The sequence below is a fragment of the Citrus clementina genome, unplaced genomic scaffold, assembly GCF_000493195.1.
Source record: "Citrus clementina cultivar Clemenules unplaced genomic scaffold, Citrus_clementina_v1.0 scaffold_7, whole genome shotgun sequence".
In the NCBI taxonomy this organism is placed as follows: Eukaryota; Viridiplantae; Streptophyta; class Magnoliopsida; order Sapindales; family Rutaceae; genus Citrus; species Citrus x clementina.
The window spans coordinates 19139140-19151762 of record NW_006262075.1 but is presented as its reverse complement, the minus strand read 5'-3'; the positions used below and the strand labels follow the sequence as shown (position 1 = coordinate 19151762).

General features: G+C 30.9%; 1 protein-coding gene across 1 annotated transcript; it reads right to left on the bottom strand.

Moving 5' to 3' along the window:
* Nucleotides 1–1707: 1707 nt before the first annotated feature.
* Nucleotides 1708–3337, bottom strand: LOC18037326. The gene is made up of 2 exons (XM_006427982.2): nt 2933–3337; nt 1708–2519 (listed from the first exon to the last, which is right to left on the bottom strand). Exons 1-2 carry the CDS (start codon nt 3095–3097, stop codon nt 1893–1895), a joined length of 792 nt encoding a protein of 263 aa, XP_006428045.2. The 5' UTR covers nt 3098–3337; the 3' UTR covers nt 1708–1892.
* Nucleotides 3338–12623: the final 9286 nt, after the last annotated feature.

Genomic DNA, 12623 nt, shown 5'->3' with positions numbered 1-12623 from the left:
GAAAAAGAGTTCACTTGTAGCTAGTGGCCACTCTACACTGAAAAATGAGCAATTCTCAACGCATTAACTGGAGGTATGATTTGTCATTTTGACTTTTAAGTGTAAAATTTTAGTACACTTTTCATCAATTATGAAGGAGCATGCTACCTTACAAATTTGGTTGTTGGTCCCATTTAAGTCCAAGATCGAGTACTATTTATATGAGAGGGTCGTACCGTAGAGATACAGTAAGGTAACTCTCTCCCAATTATGAATTATGAGTTCAAAGTTATATCATAAGTCGATAAAAATTATTACTTCTTATAACAATAGAACAAAAAACGTGTGAAACTTTGATTACTAAAAAGAATAATAAAGGTATGTTTGAAATTGAGATTGGTTAGCTATAACTTAAAAGTTACAGCATTAAAATGTTTGGTAAATATTAACTGCTATATCTCTGAGGCTATGTTAATATAATTTTTCACTTGTATGATGGAAACTCTATTATATCTTTAATAATTTTATCAAAATTATTATTTAAAATTTATAATTGAGTAATGATACAGCCACAAACTCTTGTACAAACTTATTTTGTACAAACTGACGTGGCATTAATTCATTGGTTGAATGAAAATATAAATTAATAAAAACAAATCATGTGGGCCAAGTGATGTTTAATTCAACCAATCTTATCATGCCACATCAGTTTGTACAAAATAAGTTTGTACAAGAGTTTGTGGCTGTATCATTACTCTTTATAATTACTACATAGGGAGATTGTCAATTTCCCCCTTACAGTAATCAACATATACTATTTATACCCCTACTGTTTTTATAATGGCCAAAAACCCCCTGATAACATAAGTTTACAATATTACCCTTATTTTCAACTACTCTTTTATTTATATTTATTATAAATTAAATAAATCACATGAATAGAAACTAAATAAAAAAATTAAGCATTAAAAACAAGAAATATATGTTTTGATATGAGAAAAAAATTAATAATAATTTTTTTTCTTGTACTTATTTATTTTGTAAAAATTTTCTTATAATAAATACATAAGAAATTTATTATAAAATGATAAAAAAACTATTATAAGAAAACTTGAATGACAAATAAAAAATTATTATAAGATAAATAATAAAATATTTTGCCTATACTTTTTACATTTAATTTTAAAATATTACAAAATATTATTATAAGAAAATGTTCACAAAATAAATAATTACAAGAAAAAAAATTATTATTAATTTTTTTGCTCATATCAAAATATATATTTCTTATTTTTAATACTTAATTTTTTTATTTAGTTTCTATTCATGTAATTTATTTAATTTATAATAAATGTAAATAAAAGAGTAGTTAAAAATAAGGGTAATATTGTAAACTTATACTGTCAGGGGGGTTTTTGGTCATTTTAAAAACAACAGAGGAGTAAATGGTATATGTTAATTACTGTAGGGAGGAAAGTAGCAATCCCCCTTACTACATATTATTAACTTTTATTTTATATTTACAGTTTTTTTTTCCACAACAACTATATCTTAACAGTTACAATACCTCAATTTCAAATAGTACCTAAATTGGTTGGTGCTCAGCTCTCTTATTTCATACGAAAGAAGAAAGAATATATTTGATTTGTAATTTAACATTCGAATTATGCTGTAACAGATTTGATTCGTATAATAAATAAATAAATAGAATTAAAGTCACGTAGAAACAACAATCCATTCGAGCCAAACTGTTAACTACTATTATTGAGTTGCCTATCCTATTGAGATAAGCAACGATATAGAACAAGCCTAACGCAAGTGCAGTTCAATTTAACGAATGGTTAAATATGAATTTGCACTCTTTCTATTACGTATGAAGGTATATATCCTTTTATTTTCTTTAGCTAATTAAGTTATGAGCGCCGTGGAACAAAAGCTGTTTCTTCGTAGTACTCCCAAACAGACCCTAAATCGACAGCTGACCTCCCTAATTCCTCATCTTGGTTATGATCCTTAGAGACCCCAACGCCCAAGCCGAACTGAAATGTGAACGTGACGTCGAGAAAATAAAGCAAGAAAACAAGAACGACGCAGCACAAGAACATGGGAATAGGCCCAAAAATCCACAGGAACAAAGGGAACGAAAAGTAGAATGCTCGAAGCCCCACTGACCAAAAGTAGCTTCCCCTGTTCACTGTTCTGGCCACAAACTCAGCTGTGAGCTGATGATGATGCACGTTTTCTGACATTTTCTTGAAGGGCACATTGATCAAAATGCCTGCGTGGCTGTAGTATCTGATTGATTGAACGTTGAGCAGGAACGCTACCAGGAAGCATACCAATATGAAGAAAAATTTTATGGAGTAAAAGAAATCGCTTCTGTCGCCAAACGTAAACCAAGTTGATCGGTCGCCGTCGCTGCTTGTCATCAAAATTGCGATCAGAGAGCTCAGCATGATTGCCGTTGATGCTAATAATGTTGATGCCATTATGTTGTTTCGTAGTGTCTGCACTGCAAGGACTCCATTCTTCGACGCGTCCTGTAGTGCAACATTTAAAGTTGTGATCGGTGGTTATTAAATTAAAAAGTTTTTTTCTTTTTAAATTCTCAATTTTTATCAGAGTTTTAGAAATGATGAGGTCAGATAAAGAAGAAAACACAAAAAAAAAAAAAGGAAAACTGAAACAACCCTAATTGACTCAATAATCCATCTCCTACATCGTGGCAACTAATTTACAAAGAAAGTTAAATAAAACAAATCTGAACCACGCACCATCATTTAAATAATCCTCCCAGATCATACCCCATGCAAATATTTAAGTAAGATTTTTACAAATTCAAGAGAACTCAGATTACGAGAAAATCTTGAATCCATAGAGATGAATCTACCACAAATCGTCATACAATAAAAACAAAATTAATAAGAAGGTGAAAGGAAGTAATGAACAAAACCTCCATCATAGCTTGGACCCAGAATCGGCGATTGATGGCGTTGACACCAATAACAGTCTTAGTGGGGTGCTTTACAATTCGATAGAGAAGCCATACGTGATAAGCTGCCATTATCAGCAACCCAAATGGGACCAATATGTAATCAAGAAGCTGCTGTTCCCCCATTGATTTGATTAATTTGGGGATTCTTTCTTTCTTTCTTTCTTTCCTTTTTTTCAGCGAGCGATAGAGTTCAAATCTAATACGTTTTTTTTTTTTTCTTTTTTTCTGTTATTTGTGTGTGGACTGAGTAAAATGACAATAACACGAAAGGGATTTTATAGAAAGCGCTTTTGAGTTGTGTTGCGTAGTGTTGTGTTGTAAGTATGCATGCACTTGTAAGTAGTGAGATGAGTAGAGAGGTGGAGAGACTTTGGGATTTAATGGGATTCATACGCGTAGTTGGTTTTAATGAGCCACGATCACACTCTTTGCTTGCCCACTAAAATTTTTCACATGACTTCTTTGGCTTTTCAGTTTTGGTACTCGTGATTATTTATTATTTGATGCTTTATTCTAAATTTAATGATAGTTTTGACGAAAAAGTCTCACAGAACCACCAACTTTTAATTGCCAGTGATTTAATAAAATTTTATATTGCTTATTTATTTATTTGAAATCAAGAGCAGTGATAGAGGTGGCCAAAAATTTTATACAAATTTACTTTTCTACAAATTAATGCACCATACATAGTTGTATAGATTATCAGTTTGTCTAAAGTACTCTTATCGCTTGAGATTAATTGGGTGGCAATAAGTTTTCCCTCATGTAATCACGCTTCTAATAAGGCATTGGAGTTTCGTGTGTAATTATTTCCTATCTTTTGTTATACTACATAATCATACATGATTATGTAACAGTTATGTTATTTTCACAACCGTTGGATTTTCATCCAACGGCTGCTACACAATCATATCTGTTACATGATTATCTAACATAACAATTTTCTTATTTCCGCCTTGTAGATATGTCCCATAAATATCAGTGCCGTAAATTTTTGGCATGCATGATTTGAATTTCGATATTGGAATTGCAGTGCAAGATATTAATGCACTAGATTTTTAAGATATTCGAACTGTACCATAATTAATTAGATATGTTCTTTAAAATTAGTTGGGTAGATTCAATCTGTTCTGAATTTTGATAGTTGAACTGTGTAATATTAATCTAAGTTCTAAGAGGTGTGATATTAAAACAAAAAAGCAAGCATAATAGTGTTAATATAAGTAAATAAGAAATTAATAGTGCAAAACAAAAGAGAATGTAACAGTCACTTCTCCTCTCACTGTGGCTTCAGGCTTGTGCCATCCTCTTCCTTTGATTGGAGTATGGTTTGAAAAATGAGACAATTAGATACCGAATTCGCTGCCCTATTATATTTTAGCCATATTTATAATTGACACTTTGTTTTAATATATTTTCAATTTAACTTTCTCTAAAATTATAATTAGTTTACCTTAACACACACATTTGGTACATTTGTTTTCATAGATTAGACGTGGGAATATCACAAAAATTGAAAAGACAAAAGCCGTTGCATCCGAGAGTGTTCTTTTGAGGAAATAGAAATTGTTTATGGAAATCAAATCGCACCATCTGCTAGCTATGGAGTTCTGTTGAGAGTGTTCCAAGTTCATCTAATAAAACTAATGAGTTATATCTTGGGCACTGGGGAGCTCAAGATAAAGAAACTTAGCAAAGCTAGTATTTTTTAATTTTTGCCTTAATCGAGTCGCGTGTATATAAAAAAACCATGAGCCTAATTCATGACTAAAAGCTAGCTTAATTAAGATTCAAGAGGTCTAAAGCCTTTTTTTTAAAAGAATAAAATGAAATTTAGCTCAAGGATTAATCTCAGCGGACGTGGGGTTATCTCCTTGACAACCCTCTTTGACTGATAGGTACAGGTTAATTTTTTTTCAAATAATCATTGTCACAAAAAGATACATATATAGTATCGACCTTATTCGTGAATGAGACAACTCTCATAATATTTAAGTTTATTTATTAAAAATTAATACAGTATGATATTATACTAAACGTCGTACCGTATTAATATAATTTAGTGATAATAATGCATCCAAAATAAAAAGAGGATCGTGGAAGAAATTTTAATTTTGTCGTATAGCCATGAACTATATATTAAAGGAGTGTTAATTTTGTATTCCTTTTTTAAATAATTTTGAAGGTAGGTAAGTCGGCTGAGTTGAATAATAATAATAATCATAACTGGTGAGAGACGAACGAATTAATCAAATAAAATTACGTAACCATATGACATGCACATGTAGCCATGTGAGAGAAGAAACCTGGCTTTAGTTCAAGACAAAATTTTAATTAACTAATGCTTAATACTAGCCGATCGATCGAAATATTAATTAGTTGGGCACTAATCACTATTTCATGAATAAATTAAATATTAATTAATACGAGTACAATACGAACCATCTGTAATTTAAAATGTAAAATTTATTTTATGAGTTTTCTCATACGATAATAACTAGAGAAAATCATCATATTTTCGTTATCGACATAGTACTTTAACAACATAGAAATTAAAAGTTTGATAACAATAAACGTGGTGAATTTGTAACCTAATTTGTTTCTTGTGATATTAACACGAATTCGTAAGACTAGTATCGACTATTGACATTAAAGTTTCATAACCCAAAACATATAGAATCCATGAGTGTAAAAGTAATATTTAATATGTGTTTTACATTTTTCTATATTGACTATTATGTGCCAAATTGGCATGTTACGCAAATTCTTATTAAGTTCTTAGTGTCTGTTTCAATTATTCAGGTAATTCTTGTATTTAAAAGAGAATATCTAAAACGACCCTATTTGTAGATTGTATATATACCTTCATTAAAATTTTCTTAATTATTTTGTATTTTTCACCTATTGCATATTAATTTTCTTTAAACTGTAAGTTAGTTATATCCAACATAAATATTATTTAACCACTAAAAAGTTAGATTCAAGAAATATGAAAAAATCTAACATTCCTAAAAATACCATTTTACGGCCCTTGAAGAGTTAGGTCTGATAGATTTTTATATCAACAGGTTAGGAAACACGTCGTACAGCACAGGCACAACACTTGTTCCTACGACATGAGATAGCATGAGCAAGTTTTGGTAGGGCACACAAAACTTAGGGCACGCATGCGGGTTGGATTGGGCTTAGAATTTTAGGCACATAGGTCTTAAAAACACAACATGATCGGAGACGGGCTAAAGCACAACATTGAAAAGGCTTGCAATAAGTATGTTTCACTTTTTATGATTTATGAAGCAAACTTAAAATTTTATGATTTTACAAATAACTTAAAATTGATTTTTTTTTTAAATGCATTTTACTAGCGTAAGTTTTTTAAATTCATTTAACTCTTAGTTTAAAAAAATGCTCTAATAATTTTATGTTTATAATTTATTAAATGAATAGATAATATCATAATTTTATTAAATAAAATTATAAATATCATGATTTTATAAAATGCATGTACTAATGTTATTATAAACTATAATCTATTATTCTAAGTAAGTTCAAGTTAACAATTAAGTTAATCTTTAGGGAAAACTTATTGTTGTTGTTGTTGTTGGTAAGTATTAAAAAAAATTATAATTTCGGAGAGTTTAACTTAATAATTAGTATTGCATTTTCTTACGATTATTATTTATTATTATTGAATACGGACTTGAGTTTTAAACTTTTGATTATATTAAATTTGATTAAAGACACATAAACCCAAAAAAAGTACACGAGCTTAAAAAAACGCATCAATAACTTGGCATACCCTCATAAAAAAATGAGAAAAAAAAAGCTTATCGTCATTTTTTGTTAAGTATGGTCCATCGGCATGCGTAAACTCAACATGTGTGCCAGGCCTAAAAAAAAAAAAAAATTAGGCACGGCACAACATGAAGCATATGGTGAGCCATGCCCTGTCGGCCCACGGGCTCTCGTGGTCCTTCCTTTGATCTCGGCCTATTGACCATCTGATTAAGTATTAACAACTTTACATGAATGTTTTGAGCAATTATTTAGAATATAAAGAGTGAATGGGTAATTGGAGCAAATCCTAGGGACCTAAACAGAACTTACCCTCACTCATATGGCTTAGGTCGCAATTAATTAGAAAATCAAACCCCCCATCCCATTTTATTTTATAAATATACACTTATATATTAATGGACTAATGTTTACTTCTTAATTGTTTGCTTGAAATTAAGAACATTTTCCCTAGATTTGAGGATTTGAACATATGTACATTTGATGTCTATCAAATTAATGATATGATTTCCAGATCACAAGTCAGTATACCAGAAAGCAAACCAACAATAATTTTTTTTTTTTTAATATGAATTTGTTTCTAGCTCTAAACATGTACATGCAAGAAGAATATGAAGTTAGCCAGTGATACTATGAATATAATTGATCTTAATATGGTCGATGCATTATAATTATTAAAACACGTACAATCCACTAAGTTTGGCCAATTACAAAGGATTCGTTACTCTATATTAGGGATGGCAAAAATCCCTACGGGGACGGGTACCCTCGGGGATTTTCCCCATTCGGGGAGGGTACAGGGATAATTTTATACCCAATTTTTTATTCGGGGAGGGGACGGGGAAAATTTTTTACCCAATTTTTTATTCGGGAAAGGGACGGGGAAAATTTTTTACCTAATTTTTTATTCGGGGAGGGGACGGGGATGAGGTGGAATCCCCATCCCCTACCCATTTCCCCATTTTTATTTTTAATTTTATTTTTATTTTTAAAATTACTAATAAATAAATAACAAAATTATAAATATTGTTAAAAATAATAAATATCAAAATATTTATATTATTAAATGCTAATAGGTATCCTACATTAGCTCGAATTGCTAGAGATATTTTGGCAATTCCAATTACAACAGTTGCTTCTGAATCAGCTTTTAGCACCGGTGGTAGAGTTGTGAGCCCACACCATAACAAACTTCATCCAAGCACATTGGAGGCCTTAATGTGCTGTCAAAGTTGGTTACGAGCTTACAATAACAATATGAGTTTATTTTACATTGTGATTATATTATACAGTTATTAATATTTGCACTTATAAGTTATTTTACTTATATTATTTTCATTGTTTTATAATTATTTTAATAATTTATATTTTGAATGTGACTTTGTAATGGATCAATATTAATGTAAGATATATTTTGAACTTTATTTTTATCTGAATTTTTTATTTTAATATGATTAATTTAAAATCAAAAATAAAAACAATGTATTAGACTATTAGTTATTCGGAGATCGGGGACCCTCGGGGATCCCCTGTTATTATTTGGAGAGGGGATGGGGATTCTCTCAAGTAATTCTGACGGGGACGGGGAGGGGACGGGGACATATGCAAAATATCGGGGATGGGTATGGGGAGATTGGTCCCCTCCCCTCCCCTCCCCATTGCCATCCCTACTCTATATTTCAACCAATTATATGCCAAATTTAAATGTTCAAGGTAAAATTTCATGTTAATGAAATTACTAAAGGTATGTAACAAATAATCATGATACAAAGTTTGTATTTCAATTTTATAAAAAATATTCAAATATATAATTTTTATAAAAAAAGAAAAAAAAATCTATGTAGCATATTTAAGAAACTAGTAACAATTTCAACAAAAACGACCATCTAAGTTTGCATAAATTTTTCGAATTTTTTTATTACTTGTGTGCTTTATTTTATTTTCTATAGTATATTATCCACAATTTAAAAAGAATGAAAAATTAAACATAAATTTTGGTATCTTTATGGTCTTGTTGTAAAGAGAATATTGATTATTCATGATAATAAACATTTAGTTGTTTACTCCACACACTGTGGTTGAGTTGTCATAAGACGTTAGAAGACAAAAAATAAAAAAAAGCACTTAAACATACTTAGTTTTTTAATTAATCACAGAATTGGGTGTTAGTGTTGACTCAAAAACTAATTCTTCAGCAATTCCAGCAAATATTTCTGACAATCAAATCATTAACAACTTTGATCAAGTTCTTTGAATCTCGTGAAAACCTGATTTGAGGACATTCATTTTAAAAATCACGGGGAAATTTCAATAATCATAATAAAACTAAACATATGTGATTTATTATTATCATAACAAAAATTTGTTTAACATCTTCGCTTGATTATCACCTCCAATATATAGCTCTATTTTTTTTTTTTTTGTAATTTCTTAAGAAAATTATTTGAAAGTTCTAAATTTACTTTTTTTTATAAAAAAAAGTAAATTATTAGTGGATTAGTTCTGTAAAATTTGGATTTTTCAGCTACTATATCTCTTACAGATCTGACAAAATACTAAAAAAAAAAAACTTTAACAACGAACCAAGTTTTTAAAATTCAAAAGAAATCAATAATTTAAAGGAAAAACTAAAAACTTTTGGTATCAACATAATTTCAAAACTAAATTAAAAAACTTATATATTACAAATTATGTTCTTATTTTTTAAAAAAAAAATTTATTCCATATGTTTTTTTTTGTGATGGTGTATGATTAAGATTTAATTATTTTTATTTTTTAATTTATTAACTACCAATCACATTAATGAAATTTGCTCAAAAGAAGAAGATTAGATTATGAAAATTTTATTTATTTACGTGTTTTTTTTTTTTTTTTAAATTTTGGCATGCGTTATATAATGTACTAAATAAGCTAACTCAGACTTGTGGCCGCGCATGCATGTTGCAGCCAGCCCAGACTCGTACATTTTATAAACCCCAAAACAAAAAACACTTTGTCTTGTACAAATAGATTCTCTTATAAATATTACCAATCAATGAACTGATCATATGGAGAAGGCCAGAAAAATGAAAACAAATCTCTGCATTCCAAGGCTACGATCAGGCAACAACAAGAACAAAACTCCAGCCATGACTCTGCTCGAACGTTTTCGAGAAGCAGTTTTCCGTTTGATCATGCTATCAGCTCTGTCCAAGGCCGCCGCCGCCACCACCACCACCACCACCACACACAATAATTACCATCATCATCGTCACCAGGCACACGTGTCGCGGTCTTATTACAACCCGGCGGATCCTCACCATAGCGAGGCGGTGGCCGACTGCATTGAATTCATCAAGAAGAAGGCTTTGACTGACGATGAAGATTATGATCATAATAATTCTGCTAGTGACACTGACGACTCCATTTCCATTGATGCCACCAACACTACTGAGTTGGTCATGCAAGTTCCAGTTATGTAAGTGATGAAAGTATATTATCTCAGAATTATATGTCACATTTGGGGGAGAAAAAAAAAAAAAAAAAAGCCTATTGGGTTTGTCGAAAAGGGTGTGAGATTTAGATTTGTAAAGTAGTTTGTTTATTAAATTTATCATTAAGTTTCAGATTTTTATGTACTTGTAACTTGTAAGGTACCATCGATACCTTACAAGTTATATATAGTTATAGTAATTAATTTAAGGGTTTATATCATCGATATCTCGTATGTTTTAGTCGAAATTTTTAGATGAATTTAGACGTTTTTGCAGATGATTTTTACATTAACTAGAACGATTTGCATTTGCTTAAAATTCGAGCAATCAATAAAGAGTGCCCAAGTTGTTTGTTTATTTGAATCATGAAAAATTGGTATTATTTCTTCGTTTTGGTTGATGCTCAGTCGTTTTGCTAATTGAGTCAAAAGTGTGGAACCATCATTTTTATTTTATTTTATTTAGATTATAAATTGGTTTCACTGTTCATAACTTCATGTGAAAGGTGACATGTTGTTGAGTCAATAATTAGATCTTAAGAAAGCTTTGATTAGGTTCCAAATCATTTTTTTTTTACTCTCAATTTTTTGTCTCCACTTATCTTCTCTTAATTCTTCTAATACTTATTTCTTGATGACATTATCGATTTATGGACCATGACTTTTCTCTTTTAAATGAAAGATTAGGTATGGATCATTGTGTGTCACATGAATTGTCCTATATAATAACAACCTTATTAAAACAATTGATAATATTTCCTTGGTTTAAAAATTCTAAAGTAAAAGAAAATTAAAAAAGAAAAACAATTTTCTTTTACTTGCTTGACTCTTCATCTTGAATATGAGTTTTCACTGACTGAAACATAACAATCCAAAAATATTGCTTATGTATTATAAAAATAATTCATAAAACTATTCTTAAATGAAGTTTCTTCCTGCGGTTTGTCTTAGCATTACCAAAAATTAAGTTGATTGATTTTTTTTCTTTTTCCTATTTTATGTATAAAAACAAAAAAAAATGGTTTAATAAATAAATAATACCTTGTCAAGGAAAATGTACGTGTGGCATTCATTTCAGCTTCAAGAAAAGAGACATATGAATGAGTAGGCATCACAATTGTAATTTGGGCCATGATGAACTCCAAAAGAAAAGCCCAATAAGACACAAAAATATTTGGACCTTATAACATATTTGCAACTTGCAAGGTGTCACCGGGGATAATCTCAAAGATGTTGGCAACCCTGCGTGATGGCACTAAGTCCCTGTTAGCCAGCCACTCAACAACAGAAAGTAATTGAAGCAACAAGCACGGAAAGACCCATAATGGAGGTTCACCCGACAGATTAATTCCACCAACAACAAAGAACAAAACAACAAGGATTGAAGTACGCAAAACACACACTGTTTGCATTTTACGGAGGCTCAACCCCCAACTTTTCTATTTACGTGGATAAGAAAAGATTATAAATAGTTCAAGGTTTTGTATGCTCAAGAACACTACTTTTTTTTACCAACAATCGGATTCTCACATCATACATTCTCATTACCATGCGCGCGCGTGTGTGTATAAGTTTGCAAATAACACCTCATTTGCTAAGGCGAGGTGGCCTGCTGCCCTCGCGCCACCTCAAATCTTTCTTCTAAAGTTTAGGCACCATTAGTCATGATCTAGGGAGCACATCTCCATTTACCCCTTGAATAAAGCAACCACTACCCACTTAGCCTAATAGCAAGGATGTCATAGAGTGTAACCGTCGTTGCCCACATCTCTTGATGAGTAAGCCCACTTTCTTTGCCCTTATTTTCAAGGCATGTGATTCAGGGTCATGTTCTCCCACTAGTTGCACCTACAACTACCCACTTTATGATTGATTTTAAGCCCCACTTTCAGAGAATTTGTAGCCAACATGCTCCACAACGTATGCTTGCTGCTGCGCCCTAAACTACGCGTTAGTTTTGCCTTGCTTTCATGCTTGCCCACAAGCACGCCCATGCCATTGCCCTCGACTTGGCACAAGACCACAAGCCAAGCCTAGGCATTCGGTCATTATTACTCATGGCGGTGACACAAGGTTATTGCTACCAATGCCTGTTCACTGTTCTCTTAAGACCCTTTTCTATCCATCTCATCAACTAATAGAAAACATCATGTTATTTCCATTGACATTCTATTTTTACTCCACAAATAACAGTGGCTCATTATTTTTCCCTCGATAAATCCCTTGGGATGTGTTTGGCCTAATGCGATGCATTGAATTGTACTAGATTGTAGTGTATTAGAATATAATAATTTTAAAATAATATCATGTTTAGTGTATGATGAACTGTATTATATATTTTAATATTTTTTTATATTATTATTTATATTAAAATGATATTAT

Coding starts and splice junctions, on each gene's coding strand:
- LOC18037326 (XM_006427982.2), bottom strand. CDS start 3,097: ATGGGGGAACAGCAGCTTCTTGATTACATATTGGTCCCATTTGGGTTG. Junction 2,520..2,932: donor GGGTCCAAGCTATGATGGAG/GTTTTGTTCATT, acceptor GTTGCACTACAG/GACGCGTCGAAGAATGGAGT.